Source organism: Myotis daubentonii, chromosome 1, assembly GCF_963259705.1.
Source record: "Myotis daubentonii chromosome 1, mMyoDau2.1, whole genome shotgun sequence".
Lineage (NCBI taxonomy): Eukaryota > Metazoa > Chordata > Mammalia > Chiroptera > Vespertilionidae > Myotis > Myotis daubentonii.
The window spans coordinates 194,852,769-194,879,142 of record NC_081840.1 but is presented as its reverse complement, the minus strand read 5'-3'; the positions used below and the strand labels follow the sequence as shown (position 1 = coordinate 194,879,142).

The 26,374-nt window shown below is 36.0% G+C and overlaps 1 protein-coding gene across 19 annotated transcripts in view; it reads left to right on the top strand.

The window, feature by feature from the left end:
- The window catches only part of ADGRL3 (adhesion G protein-coupled receptor L3), a 787,514-nt gene that overhangs the window by 718,820 nt on the left and 42,320 nt on the right, over positions 1 to 26,374 (top strand). For 10 of the 19 annotated variants that reach the window (XM_059670118.1, XM_059670081.1, XM_059670044.1 and 7 more), the window contains 2 exons: positions 19,023 to 19,049; positions 21,624 to 21,792. In XM_059670118.1, coding sequence (XP_059526101.1) covers positions 19,023 to 19,049; positions 21,624 to 21,792 — 196 coding nt within the window. The remainder of the gene's footprint in view (positions 1 to 19,022; positions 19,050 to 21,623; positions 21,793 to 26,374) is intronic. The other 9 variants (XM_059670097.1, XM_059670071.1, XM_059670087.1 and 6 more) reach the window with 1 other exon arrangement.

Genomic DNA, 26,374 nt, shown 5'->3' with positions numbered 1-26,374 from the left:
TGCTTATTTATATAATTTTTAAAAATTAATGGAGGAGCCATAATAGTTATGATTTTGAGATAAAAAATTTTTAAAACTAAGTTATCTTTTTTGTTTATTTTTAAAAGTAATTGCTATTTATTTTCCTTGGATTTTAAACATTTCAATAAAGTTCAAACTTCTGTTTTATTAAGTATAAATAAATATATTTAATAAAACCTCATTTAATTTTATTTTGTAAAATTAAATCTGACACACTATGGGCAAAACAAATATCCTGAAATGATTTCATTCACTTTAACATTGAATTTAATATAGTTTCAGCTCATAAATAATTACACAAGGAATGAGTAATTTGGAACTATAGATTCCAAATATAAATAAAGGAATTTGAATCACTTTTGAATTATTTTCAGGTATATCATTTATTCAATACATAAGCCAATTTTTATCCAGCTCCTCTGGGGTTCCTGCCATCAAGGTATTTGCTACCACCTTTTATTCCTTCTTATTTTGGGTATCTGCTAACATCTCTAGACCTTCTGTAAATGCTCTTCTGTCTCTCCATTTTTCACTATACATGACCCCCTTCATGTTAATACTTTCCTCATCGGCCAGTGTAGATCCTACGGCCTCTTGAGAAAGAGTAAATTGAGTTTTGGTACTGGCACTTCTACTCCCTGAAAGTTGTGACAGAACTAATACTAGAGTTTGTGTAATCTTCAGGGAAAACACTATCATCAGGGGAAATTTTTTACTTAGAGCTTGAAGGTGAAAAAAAACAGTCATGGATGAAATTTAGAATGTAGGTGGATTTGTTGATATTGGACTGTGAATTCAAAGGACAAGATGGAATTTTTAGGGAAGGGATATGGTGGAAAGTTGGATTCGATTAAGAGATATACCAAGAAATATGAGAATAAATGGAAGGAATAGCCTGTAATCAATTATTTTCTTAGTATTTTCTCACTGTTAATTGCCATCTTTGTCAATAACATTCTACCCAGGTCCCCTAGTTGGGTGACAACACTATTTATACTCTGCCTTAGATACTTATTAACTCCAAAAAATTCCAAAAAATAGCAAGATATTGTAGCTCAGGTGCTTTGATTAAAGATCATAAATAGATCATCCCCGATTGGTAAATTAAGGTCATAAGCTACTCAAATGGGCTAAAAACTTAACTTACTCTGGATGCCCTAATACCAAGGGAATACCACATTTAAGTAAAAACAACAAAAAGGTAACACGTTTCAGACTTTAACTTTTCTCATTCCTATTTTCTAGAAGTGCTTTCTAACAGAAGTGTTACTTTGTTATGAAATACTAGAGGCCCAGTGTATAAAAATTCATGCACTGAAGGAGGGGTCCTTCAGCCTGGCCTGCCCCCTCTCACAGTCCAGGAGCCCTCAGGGGTGGGAGGCAACACGGCGATCAGGGGAAGGTGACCTGCCATCACACCTCTGCTGCTGGCAGCACAAGCCTCGGACAGCCCTGGTTACCTGAGCCTCAGGTGGCCCTGGGCAACTGGGAAACTGCCATCCAAGGCTTGCCTGCACCTTGGGCCGGCCCTAGGCGGCTGGGCAGTCACCATCCGAGGCTTGCCTGCACCTCAGGCGTCGGCTGGGCAGCTGCCATCCAAGCCTTGCCTGCGCCGCGAGCCAGCCCTGGGCGCCTGGGTGGCTGAGGGGACTGGGGGTCTACAGCCTTGCCACACGCTGCCTGCCACCCAGTGGGGCTGAGGGGACTGGGCACTGCCATCTTTGAGAGCGTGGCAGTCAATTAACATATTCCCTCCTTATTGGCTGTGAGTGCTGCCATCTTTGAGAGTGGGGCAGTCAATTAGCATATTCCATCCTTATTGGCCCTGGGCACTGCCATCTTTGAGGGTAGGGCATCAATTAGCATATTCCCTCCTTATTTGCTGTGGGTGCTGCCATCTTTGTGACGGTGTGAGGGTCAATTAGCATATTCCCTCTTTATTAGATAGGATTATTTTCTTTTTTTTTTCTTTTCTTTTTTTTTTTTTTAGTATAGAGTATGAATCACTAAGACCAGAAAACATGTTTAATTCACTTTTGTATCTCCATTAACTGACCTACTACCTATATGTAATATGTATTTAATTACAAAATAAGAAATTGGGAGAGGAAACCTAGTTTTGATTGGCTCCCACGTGCATGGAACTGGGTTGACCATTCTTCTTCTTTTTTTTTTTTTTTTTTTTTACTTTGAATTTTTTTTTTTTTTATTATTATTAGTTAAGGTATTACAAATGTGTCCTCATCCCCTCCATTAACCCCCAACCTCCCCCCCACACACAAACTCATGCTCCCATCCCCCCGTTGTCCATGTCCATTGGTTTGGCTTATATACATGTATACAAGTCCTTCTGTTGATCTCTTCCCCTTACCCCCGCCCTGCCCTACTTTCCTTCTGGGGATTGATAGCCTGATCGCTGTTTCTCAGTCTTTGGGTCTGTCCCTTTTCATCAGTCTATGTTGTTCTCTATAATCCACAAATGAGTGAGATCATGTGGTATTTATCTTTCTCTGACTGGCTTATTTCACTTAGCATAATGCTCTCCAGTTCCATCCATGCTGTTGCAAAAGGCAAGAGTTCCTTTTTTTTTTACCGCAGCATAGTATTCCATTGTGTAGATGTACCACAGTTTTCTAATCCACTCATCTGCTGATGGGCACTTAGGCTGTTTCCAAATCTTAGCTATGGTGAATTGTGCTGCTATGAACATAGGGGTGCATATATCCTTTCTAATTGGCGTTTCTAGTTTCTTGGGATATATTCCTAGTAGTGGGATCACTAGGTCAAATGGGAGTTCCATTTTTAGTCTTCTGAGGTAGCTCCATACTGTTCTCCACAGTGGCTGCACCCGTCTGCATTCCCACCAGCAGTGCAGAAGGGTTCCTTTTTCTCCACATCCTCTCCAACACTTGTTGTTTGTTGATTTGTTGATGATAGCCATTCTGACAGGTGTGAGATGATAACGCATTGTCGTTTTGATTTGCATCTCTCGTATAATTAGTGACTTTGAGCAGGTTTTCATATGTCTTTCGGCCTTCTGTATGTCCTCTTTCGAAAAGTGTCTATCTAGGTCCGTTGCCCATTTTTTTATTGGATTGTTTATCTTCCTTTTGTTAAGTTTCATGAGATCCCTGTAAATGTTGGAAATTAAACCCTTATCGGTGGTATCATTGGTAAATATGTTCTCCCATGTAGTGGGTCTTCTTGTTGTTTTTTTGATGGTTTCCTTTGCTGTGCAAAAGCTTTTTATTTTGATGTAGTCCCATTTGTTTATTTTCTCTTTAGTTTCCATTGCCCTAGGAGCATTATCAGAGAAGAAATTTCTTCCGCATATGTTTGCGATTTCGCTGCCTGTGGAATCCTCTAGTATTTTTATGGTTTCCCATCTTACGTTTAAGTCTTTTATCCATTTTGAGTTTATTTTTGTGTATGGTGTGAGTTGGTGATCTAGTTTCATCCTTTTGCATGTATCTGTCCAATTTTCCCAACACCATTTATTGAAAAGACTGTCTTGACTCCATTGTATGCTCTTGCCTCCTTTGTCGAATATTAATTGGGCATAGTGGTTTGGGTCGATTTCTGGGGTCTCTATTCTATTCCATTGATCTATATGTCTGTTCTTGTGCCAGTACCAAGCTGTTTTAAGAACAGTGGCTTTGTAATACAGTTTGATATCTGGTATTGAGATCCCACCTACTTTGTTCTTTCTCAGGATTGCTGCAGCTATTCGGGGTCTTTTTTTATTCCAGATGAATTTTTGGAACGTTCGTTCTAGATTTGTGAAATATGCCATTGGTAATTTAATGGGGATTGCATTGAATCTATAAATTGCTTTGGGTAGTAGAGACATTTTGATGATGTTGATTCTACCAATCCATGAACACGGTATATTCTTCCATCTGTTTATGTCTTCCTCTATCTCTTTTTTCAGTGTCCTGTAGTTTTCAGCATATAAGTCTTTTACCTCCTTAGTTAAGTTTATTCCTAGGTATTTTAATTTTTTTGGTGCAATGGTAAATGGGATTGCTTCTGTAGTTTCACTTTCTATAAGTTCACTATTGGTGTAAAGAAATGCCATGGATTTCTTAGCATTAATTTTATATCCTGCTACATTGGCGAATTCATTTATTAAGTCTAATAATTTTTTGATGGAGTCTTTAGGGTTCTGTATGTACAGTATCATGTCATCTGCAAATAAGGACAGTTTTACTTCTTCGTTTCCAATCTGGATGCCTTTTATTTCTTCTTCGTGTCTGATCGCAATGGCTAGTACTTCCAGTACTATGTTGAACAGGAGTGGTGAGAGGGGGCATCCCTGTCTTGTTCCTGTTTTTAGGGGGAATGGTTTTAGTTTTTGCCCATTGATTATGATGTTGGCTGTGGGTTTGTCATATATGGCTTTTATTATGTTGAGGTATGATCCCTCAATTCCTATCTTGCTGAGAGTTTTTATCAAGAAAGGTGTTGGATTTTGTCAAATGCTTTTTCCGCATCAATTGATATGACTATGTGGTTTTTTTCTCTGAATTTGTTTATGTGATGTATCACGTTTATTGATTTGCGGATATTGTACCATCCTTGCATCCCTGGGATAAGTCCTACTTGGTCATGGTGTATGATCTTTTTGATGTACTGCTGGATCCGATTTGCTAGGATTTTGTTGAGGATTTTGGCATCTATGTTCATGAGGGATATTGGCCTATAATTCTCTTTCATTGTATTGTCTTTATCTGGTTTTGGGATTAGGGTGATGTTGGCTTCATAGAATGAGCTGGGAAGTGCTCCTTCCTCTTGGATCTTTTGACATAGTCTGAGGAGGATAGGTTTTAGGTCTTCCTTGAATGTTTGGTAAAACTCCCCTGTGAAGCCATCTGGCCCCGGGCTTTTGTTTGCTGGAAGCTTTTTGATTACTGCTTCGATTTCCTCCATAGTTATTGGCCTATTGAGATTTTTAGATTCTTCCTGGTTAAGTTTTGGAAGGTTGTATTTATCTAGGAATATGTCCATTTCCTCCAGGTTGTCTAGTGTGTTGGAGTAGAGTTGTTCATAGTATTTTCTAACAATCCTTTGTATTTCTATGGGGTCTGTTGTTATTTCTCCTCTTTCATTTCTGATTTTGTTTATTTGGGTCCTGTCTCTTTGTTTCTTGGTGAGCCTGGCTAGAGGTGTATCAATCTTGTTTATCCTTTCAAAGAACCAGCTCTTGGTTTTGTTGATCTTTTGTATTGTTTTTTTGGTCTCTATGTCGTTTATCTCCGCTCTGATCTTTGTTATTTCCTTCCTTCTGCTTACAGTGGGCTTTTTTTGTTGCTCTCTTTCTAATTCTTTGAGTTGTAGAGTTAGGTCATTTATTCTCATTGTTTCTTAGTTCTTTCAGTAGGCTTGTAGAGCTATGAACTTCCCTCTCAGGACTGCTTTTGCTGTGTCCCATAGGTTTTGGATTGTTGTGTTTTCATTGTCATTTGTTGCCATGATGTTTTTTATTTCTTCTTTGATCTCACTGGTGACCCAGTCGTTGTTTAATAGCATGCTATTTAGTCTCCATGTGTTTGATTTTTTTGGATTGTTTTTGTTGTAGTTGATTTCCAGTTTTATGCCTTTGTGGTCTGAGAAGATACTTGATATGATTTCAATTTTCTTGAATTTGAAGAGACTTTGTCTGTGACCCAATATATGGTCTATCTTTGAAGATGACAAATGTGCACCTGAGGAGAATGTATATTCTGTGGCTTTGGGGTGAAATGTTCTGAAGATGTCAATTAATTCCATCTGATCTAGTGAGTCATTTAGGATTGATGTTTCTCTGCTGAGTTTCTGTTTAGAGGATTTGTCCAGTGGTGATAATGGGGTGTTAAGGTCCCCTACTATGATTGTATTGCTGTCAATCTCTCCCTTGATCTTCTCCAGAAGATTTCTTACGTATTTGGGTGCTCCAATATTGGGTGCATATATATTTACCAGAGTTATTTCTTCTTGTTGGACTGCTCCCTTTAGTATTATGAAGTGGCCTTCTTGATCTCTTTTTATGTCCTTCACTTTGAGATCTAATTTGTCAGATATAAGTATTGCTACCCCGGCTTTTTTTTCACTTCCATTGGCCTGAAAAACCTTTTTCCATCCCTTCACCATCAGTCTGTGTGCGTCTTTTTTTCTGAGGTGGGTTTCCTGTAGACAGCAGATATATGGGTCATGTTTTCTTATCCACTCATTTACCCTATGCCTTTTGACTGGGGAATTTAATCCATTTACATTTAAAGTTATTATTGATAGAAACTTGTTAGTCGCCATTTTTGTTCTTTACTGCTGCGTTCCTTCTTTACCTCATATTAAAATTGGTGAAAGCATGTAAGTCATAGTTACTTTGCCTAAAAGACTATGTATTAAATCATTGAACTTGTAATTAAAAAGTGCAGACAGTAGAGTGGAATGTTAGGTGTCTTGAGCTGCTCAATCCAAACTTGAAAATTTCCCTGATCTAATTTTCTCTTTGCTTAGTACCAATTGTTGGTTTTTCCCATTACATATAATTATGTATTTTTAAAAGGTCTGTTATCAAAGGCCCTGTTATTTTATAAATGTGCTATTTCAGTATATGTTCTAGAATAATGTGGAAAGTTGAGATTTTAAATGACACTTCAATGTGCTAACACAAAACTCCTCTGAATTCTGGAACTTAGATTGATAGTCTAAGGTTATAATTTAAAACTTTTTAATTATGTAATTAAGTAAACAAGCCATGAGCATAAAAAATAAAAATTTATCAGCACTAGAATTGACATTAATGGATATTAATATATTACATATACCAAAATGTAATAGTTAAAAAATGGGATATTTCTCTGTCATAGTCATTGTCAATGCAGTTCTCTGATTTTTCTGCCCTCTTTGAATTTATCACATCTTGTTCCATTAGCTATAGAAAGTTTCTAAAATTGCCAGATATGTCATAATGCAATCTAATGAAATAGCAAACATGCAACATCTCAGTTAATACTCACAAGAGCTCTTCTAGTAAAATTATTATGCCCATTTGTTTTTACTAGATTTTCTATCTTTTCTGAATGTTTCCATTTTTTTCTGTTAGCTTTCCTGTACTATTTTTCCCTTTTACTTGTTGATAAACAATTTGAATGCTTTTGCCATTGCATACATCATCTCTCAGAGTGTCAGATTTCTGTTAAATTTTTCTTTGTTAAAGGGAAATATATTCATTTAAATCATCAACATTTCCCTTTATGGTATATGCTTTTGAGGTCTTTTAACAATCCTTTTAAAGTGGGAGTGAAAAATTTTTTTTTCCTTTATTTCATTTTATTTCTAACTAGAGGCCTGGTGCATGAAATTCGTGCACTGGTGGGGGGGGCAGTCCCTCAGGCCGGCCTGCACCCTCTCCAATCCAGGACCCGTCGGGGGATGTCCGACAGCCAGTTTAGACCCGATCCGGCAGTTACACATCCCTCTTACAATTCAGGACCACTGGCTCCTACTGCTCACCTGCCTGCCTGCCTGATCGCCCCTAACCACCTCTGCCTCAGCCCCTGCCACCATGGCTTTGTCCAGAAGGACGTCCGGAATATGTCCAGTCTAATTAGCATATTACCCTTTTATTATATAGATAGTTTCTTTTATTTGTCTTAGAGTTTTACAATTCAAGAACTTTAATCTCTTTGGAAGACATTTTGTTTTCTTTATATAATGAGACAAATTTCCAACATCATTTCCTAAATATATTTTTTTTCTCCAGTACTGTGCTCCCATGCTATCCTCTATGGAATTTGTTTATGCACACTCTCTTCTGTTCCATGGCCATAGAATTTATTCCTCTACTATTACCACATTATCACCAGAATATGTTTAATATTTGGTAGAATAAGTCCTTCCATTTAGATTGTCTTTCAAAATTGCTTTATGCTCATGACTTTTACTATTCTTTCACATAAATTTCAGAATCAGTTGTTAAAGTTCTTCTGATATATTTCTTATCATTATGGGATAAATCTTAATCCTGATATTTATGTACCATTTTATGATGCTATTTAGCAGCTTATATAGGATTTTTATTAAGTTCTTAAGTAACATATTCTTATATTTTATTTTTATTCCTTAAACTATATTTATCTAGTAATCTCTTAAATTGTTTTTTTTCGTTTCTATTTAGTTTTAACCTATATGAGGAAAGGATTATTTGTTACTTGAATATTAAAAAGCATATTGTAAAATGTATTGAGGCTGGGGACTTTGGTAGGATGTAGCAGCAGACAGATATGTATGCATATTTTATTATTGATTTCTAATTTGATTTCACTCATCAGAGTATACATTCTGATTGATGCTGATTCTTAGTACTTTATTGAGGCTGCCCTTTGGCCTAAAATGTGACTAATTTAAGATTTCTTATTTTGCTATTTAAAGCTTTGTTTGTTTGTTTTTTATTAACCCTCACTTGAGGATATTTTTCCCATTGCTTTTTGTACCATCTATGCTTTTGTGCACCATCTATGCCAGCGGTTCTCAACCTATGGGTCGCGATACCTTTGGGGGCCGAACAACCCTTTCACAGGGGTCGCCTAAGACCATCGGAAAACACATATATAATTACATATTGTTTTTGTGATTAATCACTATGCTTTAATTATGTTCAATTTGTAACAATGAAAATACATCCTGCATATCAGATATTTACATTACGATTCATAACAGTAGCAAAATTACAGTTATGAAATAACAACAAAAATAATTTTATGGTTGGGGGTCACCACAACATGAGGAACTGTATTAAAGGGTCGCGGCATTAGGAAGGTTAAGAACCACTGATCTATGCAGAAAACTTCTTTACAGTGGACTTTCACTGTTCATCTGAATGATAGATTCAAGAATTCAGAGTTCTCTTCAATAGCTCTTACTAATTAATGATAATCTACAGGTTATAGACTAACCTTTTCTTAGTTCCATTCAACCCTAAAAAGATGCTAGTGAGATTACTTTATTTATTGTGGAGGCGAGTAAACTAAGGCTTATGAAGGTTGAGTTATTTATCCAAAATCAAATGAAACATGTCTGCTTCCAATTGTGTTTCAGGGTCTTTCTTGGTTCCATCTATTGGAATCTTTAGTAAGTAATGACATGTTTTAAATACTCAGTCATGTTCTTTTATGTTTTAGTTATTCTTATAAGTTATAATAAGGTGTTTATTCACAGATGGGGTATGATGAATGTTTTTGTTACAAGTTGTGGAAATGAGAGGTGATGATACCATATGGTATGAGAAAGATTTTAACAGCAGTTCAACCTGTCAAAGCACATTCAGCAAAAATACAAAAAAAAAAAGTTATTAACTTCCTGACTTATTTTTCTTAATGTAAAAGTTTGTGCATCTTCTAAGTTGAAAAAATAAATCATGAAAGAATGTAATATATTTGTTAAAGTACATCAACTCCCTGCATTCCAATGACCCCATTTTATCAGCTCTGTAGTCATGTGTTCTAAAGTGTCAGTGAATTCTGAGACTTGATATAGGTCTATAAAATATTGGCCTGTTAATAGTGAGCTAGGAATTATTGTGACTCTGATTATAAGTATTAATAAGTAAATATGTCAACATGTTGATAATATTTTATAGATTTTGAAATGTTGACTAAAGTCACAGTATTTTTTGATCATAAGACAACAATTTTTGAAAAGAAATACAACTTTTTTCTTCATATAGATATATTGCCATTATTTCATATTTTTATTCAAGGTTTCAAAAGTTCAAAACCTCATCAGAAAAAATATTAACGAAGTTCAATTTTAGAACATTTACCTCTTAATGAATTTTAATGAACTGTTACTATATGATTTGATGTCTTCTTTCCCCCCTTACTTTATGGTCAAATGATTACATTTAGAAAAATATTGCAGTAACTTAGTGGGCTTTTTGACACTCAGGATACGCTGTGTTCATGAATTAAATTTAGATTTTTCATGTAATCCAGAAAAACCTGGGTTTCTAATTTAATGTTCATTGGGAATCTGGGTATACCTCATTTCATTTGAGAATGTAAAAATTCATAGCATTTACTAAATTTAAAGAAATCTTACAATGAAACATTATATAATCTGAGGCTTTTCAAATGTAAATATTAAAGATCATTTGAGAAAGAGGCAGTGATTCATTCTTCCTCTTTGGACTTCTACCTGATATATGAATTTCCAACACACTTAAAAGGAAACCTAATTATAGGGTGTTTGTATTTTTCCCTATTGTCCCTTTTTAAGGTCAGAAGACCAATATACAACATAAATTATAATAGCAAATATTTCTATAGTACTTTTGCATATTAAATTTGTGTGTATTTGCTCATTTTTGTGTATATTCAATAAAGGTGCAAGCCCTTTTACTGAATATACACAACAGCTCTATGAAGAAAGTTCTGTATTTATCCTCATTTCACAAAGGAGGAATCAGAGGCTCAGAGCGGTTAAATAATTATCCCAAGGTTGCAGAGTTAGTAAAACACTCAGCTGGCATTAAAGCTCAGACAAGCTGATTCAGAAGTCCATGAATCCAGTCACTATGATAAACTATTTTTCAGATATTAATATTAATAATCATAAAGTGATATTATTTGCTTGCAACATCAGATTCTAAAATTGTATTATCTTATTTTCATGAAACCTACCAATTCATTTTATAATGTATGGAGGTATTAAATTATAATAAGTTTGTAGCTGTCTACATACAGTATAACTGATTATTCATTCTTATAATTGATACCTCTTTATATATAAATTAGTTCTTTATCCATATTTTTGAGTCATAAAAACTTGCATAACTTTGAGTTGTGGATATAATATAATTAAAGTTTTATCAGTCATTGATTTAGTATTTATTGATTCTGATTTATTATACTCAATTCTGCCTAATTTCAGATATCCAGTTCATCAGCAGTGTGAAATCTGTGATTAAAAATTTAATATTGGTGTGTGCTCTCAAATCTGTAATATTATTATCAGGACATTGAGCCATTGGAATGAGAATGTTTGTAATATATTTTGTCATTTTTATTTATTTGCTTCATTTTATTCTCTTAATAAATTTCATATGAACAAAATGTATCAATATATAGCTTTTAGTAGTAATATTTAATATCAATAAAATCCAGAGTTGAAATATAATCATCTTCTCTGTTTATAACTTTTACATTAATGTTACGACTTTCATATTTCATTTTTCTAAGAATTTTTAATATATTTAATATTTAATGATTTAAGCATATGACCATAGTGAAACATAATTCACATTTTCTTCAGCAATGCTGAATTATATTCCAAATGACTTTTTCTTTTAATCTTCTTATAGTGGCTAAAAAGGAGAGAGGGTGGAAATTAATCATGTAATTTTAGGGTGGTATAGTCCCAGTAATATAAAATGCATTTGAAAGAAATATAAAGCAGTCAGGATTTCTATCATGTTGCTAATTGAACATTTTCCTCACAGTGAGGTGCAAACATAAAATGTTTAGATTTTTTCTTTGATCACTACTCCTATAGCTGTATTATCTTAAATATCTCTTAACCACTGGGCAGCAAATTTCTTAATACTACCTTAGATGTTGCTACTTTGCCAGTCTATTCTGATTTGTAAATGCCTGACCAATTTGAAACTTGAATAACATCCATTAAAACACCCTTTCTCCATTGCCTGCTGAAATCTGTGGCTGGAGGATTAGTGTAAGTAAGGTGTTTCTTTCCTTCCTCTTTCCTCTGTTTCAGATATTCTGTGACCTTTGCAGTACGAAAGGACCTTGTCTTTACTCTCCCAGACCCCTGGGTAGTATGGCAAAGCAAGGTCTCAGAGATAACTTCTAAGTGAAGTCTATTAACTTGAGTTGCTTCTGACTCCTTTTAGGATATGGTTAACTGAACCCTCTTAGTCCTCAGGTTGGGAGGCTCATTATTGATTGAGGGGCAATAGGGAAATCCCCCTCAACAGACAGATACATAAGTATTTATTGCCTTTCTTCCTTCTTTGAAGAATAAAGAATAATTTTATCTTGAGAAGCTCACCCATATTACCTTTATCATTCTTTTTTTCTTTATTGATTAAGGTATTACATACCAGTATGTGTCCTTATCCCCCACAATGCCCCCCCCCCCACTCATGCCCTCACCTACCTGGTGTCTGTGTCCATTGGTTAGGCTTCTTTGCATCATACAAGTCCTTTGGTTGATCTCTCCCCCTTACCCCCACCCTTCCTTACCTTCCCTCTCAGGTTTGACAGTCTGATCGATGCTTCTCTGTCTGTGGATCTGTTTTTGTTCGTCAGTTTATGTCGTTCATTATATTGCACAAATAAGTGAGATCGTGTGTTATTTATCTTTCTCTGACTGGCTTATTTCGCTTAGCATAATGCTTTCCAGTTCCATCCATGCTGTTGCAAATGGTAAGAATTCCTTCCTTTTTTTTTTTTTTTTTTTTACCTCAGTGTAGTATTCCATTGTGTAGATATACCACAGTTTTTTAATCCACTCATCTACTGATGGGCCTATTTCATTCTTACCCATACCAAATTCAAGTGAAATGTCTTTATCCTTTTGATATAATTCATTTTATACCAGGGAAAGTAAATTCAGCTGCACAGTGAACCTGGAAATATTTGTACACTAATTGATATATATCATGATATCTCTCTTTCTTGCTCCTCAACAAACCAGTTAGCTAATTCCCCAGCAATTCCAGAGGACCCAAGAGTGTATTAATCTTGAATTGATGGGATCAACAAATCTTCTTGAGCCAGAAGCCATTCATTTTCCTTCACCTGTTGTGACTCATCAGTGACCAGATCTTTTGGCTTGAGGATTAAATATGCAAATATGCCTCTCATCACCTCATCTTTCTTCACACCAAACCTTACCCATCTCACTTTTCTTTTTACCCATCTTATTATTTTTTCCCATTTAGCTATTCTATCTAGATATAATAGAAGGAAATATAATAAAAAAGTTTTAAGCCACTTAAAATAACATATCTCCTTTATAATAAATGTTAGATTCAGAAAAATAATATTTTAACTCTTAAAGTTAGAGAAAGTATATTGTATAATGAACTCGATCCTGTCCCTTTATCATCTGTAAATATTGATATGCTATACTATGAGTCTTTACATCATAGTATCAATTTATGGATTAATATTGTAGTCAAAAATCTATTAAAGATGTATTTTGAGGTATGCTTCCCTGGGGATAGATGTTAATAACCCTTTTTCGTGCTTTTGAATTGTTATAAAATATATAAATACTAGAGGCCTGGTGCACGAAATACGTGCACTGGATGGGGGTCCCTCTGCCCAGCCTATCCCCTCTCATAGTCTGGGAGCCCTCAGGGGATGTCCTACTGATGGCTTAGGCCAGGGGTGGGCAAACTTTTTGACTCGAGGGCCACAATGGGTTCTTAAACTGGACCGGAGGGCCGGAACAAAAGCATAGATGGAGTGTTTGTGTGAACTAATATAAATTCAAAGTAAACATCATTACATAAAAGGGTACGTGCCGGGGTCCAACCCCAGCAGGTCCAGGGGTTCCCAAAGGCGTAGATGGAGTCGGCGAAGAAGGAATGACACGGAGACAGCGTTCAGTTGATCAGCAACCTAGCCAGGATCTCTAGCCCGGATCTCCAGAGAGGTTCTGCTTCGGATTTCCAGCGAGGTTCTGTAGCCATGTTCCCACGCTAGGTTCTCCAGCCAGGTTCTGTCCAGGCTCTCCAGTCAGGTTCACTGTCCAGGTTCCAGTCAGGTTCTCCTGCCAATCTCTGTAGTCAGGTTCAGTCCAGGATCCCTTGCCATGTTCTCCCGCTAGGCTCTGTCTCTAGGCTCCGAGGCCAGTCCCTCTCCAGGATCCTCCGGCATGCTCTCTCCAGCGAAGTTCTTCTGTCCCTAAGGGAATCCTGTTCCAGGGGTTCTCTAGGCTCCGTGTAGGTTCTGTCTTCTTGATTCTGTTCTAAGTTCTGTGTTCTGAGTTCTGTGTCTTTCTGTCTTGTTACATCTGTATTTATACCAGTTCATTTTAATCCTGTCAATCTCTATTACAAAGGTTAGGGCGTTTCTTATCTCCATTCCAGGGAGAAAAGATTATGTAGCTTAAGCATGATTGTTCATAGTTAAAGTGATTAATTACCCGCCTGGCACTTAGTTGAGGGGTTTTATTCCCTCCCTAACTTCAGGGGAAAATCCCTACCTGGGGATTCAACCTTTCTCGGAGAGGTGACCTTGGTTAAAACACAGCGCCAAGAAGGTGAGCAAACATATTAAGAACTGTATGCCATATATGCCAGGTCCCTTGAAACAGCAAGGATGGACCGGCTCCCGGCAGGTACGGTATTTTTTTTTTTTTTTAGTTTTATTCATTTCAAACAGGCCGGATCCGGCCTGCGGGCCGTAGTTTGCCGACGGCTGGCTTAGGCCCACTCCCCGTCTGGCCACCGAGGCTTAGAGCAGGTGCCCCGTGTGTGTGGGTATGTGTGTGTGTTTGCTGGGGGCCTGCCCCCAGCCACGCCGCAGAGGCTTGGAGCAGGTGCCCCGCTGTGTTGAGCCTGTGTCTCTCAGGCTCCAGGCCTCCACTGCGTGTTGTTCTCTCAGGCTTGGGCCGCACCCAGCCCCTCCTCCTGAGCTGGTCATGACCATTATGGAGTCCAACCTCATTTGCATATTAATTCTTTATATATATAGATATGCATAATTATTATCTATGCAGAGACCCATAGAATTTTTAATTTTCATTCTAATTGTCACTTTTAAAGAAATTATGTGAAATTAATATTTAAATAAAGTTATTAATTTTAGATGTTAATAATAATAAAATGTTTCACAGAAGAAAAATGTATTTGCCAAAGAAGGCACTGTTTTATTTGTTTCTTCAAAATTGTATATACAGGTTATTTTATTTTCAGCAAATTACCTATTATAAATTGTAACATGTAAGTTTCTGTTATCATCTGCTAAGAGCATCTTAGGCCTTTGTGTCAATCAACACTAATAAAAGAGAAAAATGGTAATTGGCGTACGAGCTACCCTTTTCATTGGCTAATCAGGGCTATATGCAAATTAACTGCCAACTAAGATTGGCAGTTAACTGCCAACAAGATGGCGGTTAATTTGCATATGTAGGCACAATGCAGGGAGGTGAAAGGGAAAGCAGGAAGAAGCCCCCTGCCACTGACAGTGATCGGAAACCCAGTGGGGAGCTAAGAGCTGGGGGGCAGGGCAAAGGCGGCCCTGGGGCCGCCTTTGCCCTGCCCCCCAGCCATGATCGGAGAATCAGGTGCCTTTTCCGCCCTGGCCAGTGATAGCAGGAAGTAGGGGTGGAGCCAGTGATGGGAGCTGGGCATGGTCGAAGCTGGCAGTCCCGGGAGCTAGGGGTCCCTTGCCTGGGCCTAAAGCAAAGCCCATGATCGTGGGGCCGCTGCAGGTGCAGGTCCCTGCTGCCCGGGCCGGACGCCACAGCCAGAGGCATCCTGCAGGGGCAGGGACGGAGCCCGTGTGATCGCGGCACCCCCCCGCTGCCACTGCGGGTCCCCGCTGCCCGGGCCGGACGCCTAGGCCAGAGGCGTCAGGCCTGGGCAAGGGGCCAATCCTGCTATTGGAGGGTGATGGGGGTCAACGCCTGAGGGCTCCCAGTATGTGAGAGGGGGCAGGCTGGGCTGAGGGACACTCCCCCCCACACACACACACACACCCAGTGCACGAATTTCGTGCACCGGGCCCCTAGTATTTTTATAAAATCTTTGAAAAGCTGAAGTAAAAATGGTTTAGTCATATATCCTAAAATGAGATTTTTGTTTCAATTGACCTGCATTGGTAAATCAGAATGAAAATTACTTAGCTTGATAAACTAGTTTTAAGTTAGATATTTCTTTTTTAGAATTAAAATAATGAATCAAGAGTGTATAGCTTTGCCAGCATAATTGGTGGCAAAATTACAATCAATTTAATTTGGATTTGGTGGAGAGACATAAAGGTAGATTCTCTAAGCCAATAAAATATCTGACAAAATGATGGAAGGCTCTGACATATTATGGATAATCTTTAGTGATCTTCAGATTATGAAGCATTGTATATTATTTATGTCACTCTGGAAGTAATATTAATGAATGGATCTTTTCCATTAGCATGAATATTTATATGGAATATGAATTTGGAATTTTATATAGCTAAAAGATAAAATTAAATGCTTTATTAATTATTACAGGCTAAGCCACTATAAAAATACTCTAAAATATAGCACCTTAACCTTATTTTTTTTTTAAGTTTATTGTTTTTTTTTTAAATATATTTTATTGATTTTTTACAGAGAGGAAGGGAGAGAGATAGAGAGTTAGAAACATCGTTGTGAGAGATACACCGATCAGCTGCCTCCTGCACATCTCCTACTGGGGAAGTGCCTGCAACCCAGGTACATGCCCTTGACCGGAATCGAACCTGGGACCTTTCAGTCCGCAGGCCGACGCTCTATCCGCTGAGCCAAACCGGCTTTGGCAACCTTATTTTTTTAAAATATATTTTATTGATATTTTACAGAGAGGAAGGGAGAGGAAGAGAGAGTTAGAAACATCGACGAGAGAGAAACATCGATCAGCTGCCTCCTGCACACCCCCTACTGGGGATGTGCCTGCAACCAAGGTACATGCCCTTGACCGGAATCGAACCTGGGACCTTTCAGTACGCAGGCCGACGCTCTATCCACTGAGCCAAACCAGTTTTGGCAACCTTATTTTATAAGACTTTAGAAGGATGTGGTCTAAATCTAACATGGTGGCTCCACATCAATGAACAGTTTCAATTGATAGGTCTGAGGCTCTACTGCCACTTTCTTCTAGTAAAGGGGGAAGGAAAAAGTGGCAAGGGAAGCCCAGTGCCAGCCCTTTAATTAGCAAGACCCAAAAATGTCACAATTCACTTCGCTTCACATCCCAGTGGACACTACTTATATACACGGCTATAGCCAATTATAGGTGGAGGTGGATTTATAATATTTGTTATTGACTGGTACAACAGGATGATCCCCACAAATGCCAAGAAAAATTGCTGAATTGCACCCAGATGTCTCTCTTTTTGATATTTTACATTAAAGGTAAAACATCTCACAGTGCAAGTATTGTATTCTATTTTTTGAAATATTTACATAGCTTAATACAGATTTGTAGAGCATTTTGGTATGTATTTCTATATGTTAACTTCTGTAAATTTCTTTGGTTGCCATTGTACTATACAAATTAAGGTAGGAAGAGCCATTCCAATCATGAACTTGGCATCACAGATGGGATATACTGATGCGATGAGAATGCATGTAATGGAATAAATAGCACGTTATTTTCTATAAATTTTCCGTGTTGCTATAGGCACAGTTCACAACTGTTCAATATGATCAATTCTTAGAAACACCTCTCTCTTTATCTTTCACACATTCATGGCATTATTTAAATATCTCTTGGAATTTCATTTTCTTGCCTAAATTTTTTTGTTTAGTGTCCTAGTCCAGCACTGCCTATTAGAAGTTTCTGTGAGGACAGTATGACAGCTATGGAAGCTTTTGAATAATTGTAATGTGACCAGTGTGACTCAGGATCAGAACCTTAAACTTTATTTCATTTTAATGAATTTAACTCTAAATAAACCCATGTGGCCAGTACTTGCCATATTAGATAGCACAGCCACTGCCTGTGCCATCCACAAACTCATTTCCACCACATCTCTTTTACTGCATGATAATACTCCTAAAATGTCCTCAAATCGATTTAGATACTCAACATTTATTATTTGGTGCTTTATTCTTTGGGGGAGAAATTCTATATTTTCAGTGCGACTGTAGCTTTAAAAATATAACCACTATTTAATATTTACTGAACACAGCACATATGTGTCAGGCACTGTTCTAGCACTTTACGTATAATATATCATTTCATTATCACAAGAAAGTTAGATTATAATTATCACCATTTCATAGATGCATAAACTGACAAAACTACTGGTTAAAATGTTTCCTAGATCAAATAGCTGGTACATGGCTGAGCTAGGATGTAAATCCCAGGCAAACTGGTTTCAAATCTCTAGCTCTCACTCCATTCTTTACTGTTTTATTTTTCTGGAGAGGGAGGTTTTCATCAGTAGTCTTCTTTACTCACAGTTGAGGCCTTTCCAAAAACTTATTTGTATATGCATAATATCAGAAACTATTGCCTCTGGCAAGACATATGAAAAAAGAGCAGACAATTTTTCTTCCTTTTCTCTTGCAATGCACTGAGCAGCATCTGTGTTTGTAAAATGATGATCCGCAATGTTCCTTATCTTTGCTAATCTAGCACTGGGGTCTTATTTTATCAGAATGATAATAAATTAGTAAATATAATAATGAACAGGTGCTGTATGTTTGCTCCTATTACCACACAAGATTATTCAAAAATTTTCTTGGTAAACTAACAGAAAGAATTCTAAAATAGTCAGGATCAATTATTTTCAAAGAGCTGTAATGTTCAGATTTAAGACAGGTCAGTTATCTGCAAGTTAAAATTACTTAGGTGCATACTGTCCATAATTAAGTAATCTCACCTACTAATATTACAGAATAAGGATATCTTTAGGTGACATGGAATCTCTCTTTTTAAGTATGCCCTTAAGCCTTTTTCAGACTGCTCATAAGATTTCTCATTCTCTAGAGAAATGCGATCTCTAAGAAATAAATGTCTCTGTCAAGTCACAAGTAATATGAGCACAGGATGAAAAAAAATGGAATTTCTCAGTCTCATAAGGGATATTACAGTTTTGTAAAATTGACTTTATTCCTTGTTATTTAAGTTCTCATGGTCATTTTAGGATTTACCTTTTGGATATAAAGGGAAGGTTATGATACCCCTTAGGGAGGTGGGGGACAGAGGCCTTTGGGGACCAGGAGGATATTTTTCATATGAAATTCTTTGTCATAAAATGCTAATGTTGGTGTTCTTGTCTTTATGTCTATGCATTCTTTAGCTATGAGGATAACAGACCCTTCATCAAGTAAGAATGACCTGAATGGCTGATAAATCCCATTTATCAGTGTGGTCCCATGAACCAGCTGTCAGATCCGTACTGAAAATTCATTAGAGCTTCTGTCATTCACATAGAGGCAGAAGAGCAAACTGTGCAGGAAAAAACTCAGGCATACAACTTCTTTGCAGAATTCATATGCTGCAGGTGTACTGCCAAAAAAAAAAAAAAAATCTGCTTCACCTTTTTAATTGGATATCATCTGAATTCAGTGCCACAGTATTAGTAACTCATGTGGTACAGACTCTTGATAGCTCTCTCCCTTCATTGTGATGTGTTCCTCTGTACTGTTTGTCCTCATTTCTGTTGTTTGGTTGGACATCATTCATCTAAAATTACTTTGCGATTTAGTAGTGTATCTTTAAAATGATCTATGGGTATGAAACTACCCAATTGCAATTGATATTAATGACTTTCTATTTTAACTGTCCAAAAAGGGAAACAATGCCCTCTTGAAAAATTAAATTTTACATTTGCGATATTATCTCTTTCAGTTTGACACATGTCACTTGATTAATGATCTCGTTTTTTATAAATATAGTTTTTAAATTTCTGAAGCAAAGCTACAAGTCTGTACTAATCAAATAAAAGTAAACATAAATGTTCATATTTGGGCTTTTCTCATTTGAACATTTTAAAATTACATGTCCTGTAACACCAGCCATAACATTGGCTACCTCTTGGTGACCTTGTTCCGGACTTTCAGTTTGTTCTTCTGGTGAAGAGTCCTTTGTTTTCATTTTCTCCAACGCCATTTCACTTATTTCTTCATGCTCTTGCTTATTTTTTTTTCTTTAGAAATTGGGCTCATTGCAGTTTTATATTATTAACTGTTGGGCCCATAATATGTTTTCTAGTGGATAATAGCTGACTTGAGTATTTTATTCTATCATTTTATTTCTAAATCAAAGTAGCATTTTGCCTGATTTAATGGCAATTCGTCCCATTTTTCCTTTTTCCAATGTCTGTAAGAGGCTGAGAGTTTACCTTGAAAGTTCCCATATCTGGATCTAAATTGTAGATTAAAATATAAATGTCTAAGATGTTTTCTAAACCATATAAGCATGACACATACAATCGCAAGCTTCCTTTATTCTTTATTTAAGAATGTTAATGCTAAATAGCTCCTTAATTATAAAGGCATCATTACATATTTTATAATAAGGCACTTTAATGAAAAAAAAAGAATGTTAATGTTTTAAATAACACATGTTAAATTTAGTGGATCTTTAAATCTGAAATATAGTGGCTCATGTTGTAAACAAAAAGGTAAATGTTTGCGATTAATTTGAATAAGACTTCAATCATACTACTTGGGACCATATCTTTCTTAAGATGCAGTTCTATGAAAAGTTCATTAGACCCAGCTTCAGCTTATGGCAAACATATGTGAGTTTCTACCCCTTCATTTTGCAAAGTTTTAATCCCAGTAAATAGTTCTTTCTTAGTGTAAGTGGAAGATAGCAGCCTGGTGGAAAGAACTATTAATGTGCCCTATTCGAGGAAGGTATGCTGCTGGGAAAGGGAAGAGAGGGCTAGCTCATGAGTGTACAGCGATATAGACTGTGTTGGTCCTAGTCTCCTATGTTCTTAGAGGGGAGTTGAGAAGGATTACATTTTCAGTTATTGGATTCCTATCTATTGGAAGTACTCATTCTATGCTGATAGTAAATACATAACACATAAGCACAAATATACGGACTTTTGCTACCCGTTGATTACTATTGCGGATGGCAGCTTGGAGGAAACTAGGGAATGGAGTGAGACTGGGAATTTGTCTTTCATTCTAGACTACTTTGTTCATACCACTCCATCCCCATTCTCAGCTTCATTTTCTCCCCTGAGTTCACAGACACTTCAAAGAGATGAAGGTGCCTGAGCCTTTAAGCTTCTGTTCAACAAAGCTGCCAGTTGCCTGATTTCTGAAATCTAGCCCAAAGTAATATATATCATATATATATATATATATATATATATATATATATATATATATATATATATATATATGCTAATAGATCTTTTAAAATTCATACATGTATTCCATATACTGGTTCCTTCTAATAATAGTTCTGCTTTTATCAGTAAACACTAAAAATTTTATGGAGAAAGAGGAAATATGGAAAAATGGGGTAAAAGTATATCAGATGAAGCACTAATGGAAAGAGTCCAATCAAACAGATGTTTTTATACCAATGAGACCAGTGGAGACTATCATAGCTTTATAGGCTTTTTTCTCCCTTGCCATTCATAATTACATCCCCATATCATTTACTATGTGCTGCAAATACATGAAAAATCTAATAATGCCAGTCTGCTTTTGCTTAAATGAATTTCTGTGTTCATAACATTTTCATGTATAACTCCTCAAACTTGAAAACTCGTATCTCCATAAAAATCTTAAAGTACTTATACCACCTGTCTTGCATTTTCTGTCATTAGAACTTTCTGTAACATTTTTTCAGTGTCAGTTTTCTTGATATGATATGATTGTGTTCATTAAAAACCAATGATTTGATAACCCTTAATTTTTTCTTCTCTCTACAGGTCATGGGTTATAGGTGCAATAGCTCTTCTCTGCCTGTTAGGATTGACCTGGGCCTTTGGACTCATGTATATTAATGAAAGCACAGTCATCATGGCATATCTCTTCACTATTTTCAATTCTCTACAAGGAATGTTTATATTCATTTTCCATTGTGTTTTACAAAAGAAGGTAAGCTAGAATTCTCTATTTCAGAATAAATGGCCTATATCTTATGATAGCAAAGCAACCGTAACAAATCATTCTTGATATGTTTTCCTCTAAGAAGTATGTTACTTCATTGATTTAATTTTTTAAATAGTAAAGACAAAACAGGCACAAAATATAAGCACAATAGTTGGTGAATGTGTTTAACTGAAAAAATATCAAAATGTAGTTTGATTTGGACACTGAACAAAAATTGTATTCTTGTAGACTGGAACTTATAGTTCTGTGTTTTTTTTTTCAATAAATACTAATATTTTTATTGGCAGATACATGGAATTTGTATCATAGGAAGTAGCTTTTCTAAGATGTTATGGAGATATGGTATGTGTATCCATACACACATTATATATATATATATATATATATATATATATATATATATATATATATACACACATATGTGGCATGGCGTAGAAAATATACATTTTTTAGTTTCTTTAAAAACTAGTTTTTATATACTAGGAAATATAAAAATTTCATGATAAAATAATATTTATATATTTTTAAATATATTTTTATTATTTCAGCGAGGGAAAGGGAAAAAGAGATAGAAACATCAATGATGAGAGAGAATCATTGATAGCCTGCCTCCTGCACGCCCCCTCCTTGGGATGGAGCCCACAGCCTGGTCATGTGCCCTTGGCTGGAATCAAATCCAGGACCCTTCAGTCCTCAGGACAATGCTCTACCCACTGAGCCAAACTAGCTAGGGCAATATTTATATTTTTTAAAAATAATGTAGTACTTAGTAATGGTCTCTGTACTTCTTTTCTTTAAAAACATATTTTATAAAATCTAGGAGTAGGATGATTAGGATGCAATATTTAATTTTATACTGGTCTACTTTGTGATTTTTCCCCCCGCATCTATAAGGACCTAAAATATTCATTTCCAAAGTTAATTTTAGCAACTAAATACTTTTGTTGAATTTTTTTAATCTCAATATTGATTATCTCATCTTATACTCTTTAACTCTATTAAAAATGTGATATTTGACCTGGCCAGTGTAGATTGATCAGTGGATAGAGCATCAGCCTGCACATTGAAGGGTCACAGGTTCAATTCCCGGTCAAGGGCAAGCACCTGGGTTGCAGGTTCAATCTCTGACCCTGGTTCATGCTCATGAAGGAGGCAACCAATCAATGTGTCTCTCTCACATCGATGTTTCTTTCTTTCTCTCTCCCTCTCTTTCTCTCTCTCTCTCTCTCTCTCTCTCTCTCTCTCTCTCTCTCTCTCTCTCTCTCTCTCTTCTCTCTCTCCCTCCCTCCTCTCCCTCCTTCTCCTCCTCCCTTCCACTCTCTCTAAAAACCAATGGAAAAAATATCCTCAGGTGAAAATTTAAAAAAGAAGTGGTATTTATAGTTTTGAGCACAAAGCTAAGACTGTCTGGGTCTGAATCCTAGTTACTCCTCTCAAAGCTTCTGTGACTTTGGGCAAGGTAATTAACCTTTCATGCCCCAGTTTCCTCATGTGTAACATGAGGTAATAATTATGAGATATGAGAGGTGGGTCTGAAAATGAAATGACAAAATGTGAATATTTTTTTTTCTAAGAAAGAGATAATACCTAAAATTTTTCTTTGGAGAATAGATTAAAGATATCTCTCTCTTTAAGTTTTTCATTTGAGGGACTGATAGCATGTAAAGCAAAAATTGAGAAGGGTGTTTGCAAATACACATTACTGATATAACTAGAAATTGAGTTTGATATCCAGGTAGAGATATTAAACCTCACAATCCAAATCTAAGTCTAGAGTTTTTAATATATTTAACTTATTTAACATTGAAATTTTCAAAAAATATGTCAAGTTCGATTTCATGATTCATTAGAACAGAGTTTAGTGAACTATGGCTCTTTGGCCAAATGTATTCAGCTGCCTTTAATATTTTACAGCCCATCAACCAAAATGACTTTTACATTTTAAATGGTTATATTTAAACTTTTAAATAAGAATGTGACAACATTCTTAGTTTTGCCTCTTGGGTTACAAAGCTTAAAATACGGATTGCCTGGCCCTTCATGAATAAAATAGTCAAATCCTTATATATAAGCATACTTTCATGATTTATAATAATGTATAATAGCATATTGTTTTTTCATCCATTCTGTGTTTGAAATTTTTAAATTTTTGTGGCATTTTTATTGGCATCAAGAACATGGCCTAAATCAGAGAACATAAAGAACACAGGATTATTGTCCTCCCTAAGGGAAAAAAAATGTGAAAACACAAACCAGGTACTTCTCTGTGAAATTGCAGAAGTGGTCTTAGGAGATTTTTCTTTGATTCTTTTTTTTAAATTGAGATGTAACATTCTATAAATTTAAGGTGTACAGTGTGTTCATTTGATACACATATGTGTTGTGAAATGTGTTAGCTAATACCTCCATCACCTCACATAATTTCTATTTTTTGTGGTGAGAACATTTAAGATGTCTTCCCTTTGCAACTCTCAAGTATACAATGGAGTATCGTTACTATAATCATCTTGTCTATTAGATCCCCCAAACTTACTCATCTTCTAGCTAGACGTTTATAGCCTTTGACCCACATCTTCACATTTCTTCAACCCCAAACCTCTAGCTACCACCATTCTACTATGTTTCTATGAGGTCAGCTTTTTTAGATTCCACATTTGAGATCATACAGTATTTACCTCTTATGGTATTTATCTCTGTCTTAGTTCACTTAGCATAATGCCCTCTAGGTTCATCCATGTTGTTGCAAATGGCAGGATTTCCTTCTTTCTCATGGCTGAAAAATATTCCGTTGTATATATGCACGGCATTGCAGTATCCATTCATTCATTTATGGACACTTTGGTTGTTCCCATATCTTGGCTATTGTGAATAATGCTGCAGGAAACAGGGGAGTGCAAATATCTCTTCAAGACTGTGACTTCATTTCCTTTGGATAAATACCTAGAAGTGGGATTGCTAGATCATATGGTAGTTCTATTTTTAATTGGTGAGAAACGTCCATATTGTTTTTCATGGCTCTGCCAATTTACATTCCGATCAACAGTGCACAAAGGCTCCCTTTTCTCCATATCCTCACCAACACTTATTCCCTATCTTTGAGAAGCTTAGTATTCTAACAAGTGTGAGGTGACATCTCATTGTGGTTTTAATTTGCATTTCCCTAACTAGGGATGTTGAGCATCTTTCATACTGGCTATTTGTATGTCTTCTTAGGATCAATAACTATCCGTGACCTCCGTCCATTTTTTAATTGCTAATGATTTGTATGAGTTCTTTATATACTTTGGATGTTAACCCCTTATCAGATATATGATTTGAAAATATTTTCTTTCATTCTGTAGATTGCCTTTTTATTTTGTTGATTGTTTCTTTTTTTACGGAGAGAGAGGGAGTCAGGGAGAGAGAGAGAGAAAGAGAGAAACATCAATTTGTTGTTCTATTTATTTATGCTTTCATTGGTTGAGTCTTGTGTGTGCCCTTATCAGGGATCTAACCCACAACTTGGATGTATTGGGACAATGCTCTAACCAACTCAGCTACCCAGCCGGGGCTATTGATTGTTTCTTTTGCTGGATAGAAGCATTTTAGTTTGATGTAGTTCTACTTATTAATTTTTGCTTTTGCTGTCTTATCCATAAAATATTTACTAAGACCAATATCCAGGGCTATTCCCATGTGTTTTTTTTTTCTATGAGTTTTATGGTTTCTGGCCTTATGTTTGTCTTTAATCCATTGTTAGTTAAATTTGGTGAGTTGTGTAAGATAGGGATCCAATTTCATTTGTCTGCATGTGGTTATCCGGTTTTCCCAACATCATTTAAGTGAAGAGATTGTCCTTTTCCTATTGAGAATTCTTGGGTTCCTTGTCAATTACTAGTTGACTGTATATGCAAACCTTTATTTCTGGGCTCTCTATTCTGTTGGTCTATGTGTCTATTTTTATGATAATACCATACTGTATTAATATAGCTTTATGTTATAGTTTCAAATCAGGAAGTGTGATGCCTCTTTCTTTGTTCTTTCTCAAATTTGTTTTGGCTACTAAGGGTCTTTTGTGGATCTGTACAAATTTTAGGATATTTTTTCTATCTCTGTTAAAAATACCATTGGAATTTTGAGAGAGATTGCATTTAATTTATAGATGGTTTTGGGTAGTATGGATATTTTAAAAATAATAATTCTTTTTGGAGGTTTTTCTTAAGCCATCTGATTGAATTTCAAAAATATTCCCTTGCTAATGTAGTTGCTCATACATTTTCATTAGAGAAATGTGGACTATTTCATTTTTGAGCTATTTTTAATAGGGTTCAACTCATTAACAAAAATCAAATGCTGAGCTGTCATTTTTCTCTGTGTATGGATTGCATGATTGTGTCATTAGTATTTCCACTGATGACATTAGTTATCACCTTTTCTTTTGTTATGCATTAAATTATGTCTTTACATCTCAGAGTTTCAGAATTATTTTATTTCTGATTTAAGTGTATCAAAGAAATGCTCCATTGGTAAGGCATATTTTCTTTCCCATCTTCTTATTCTAAAACAACCCCACATTAAAAGAATAACA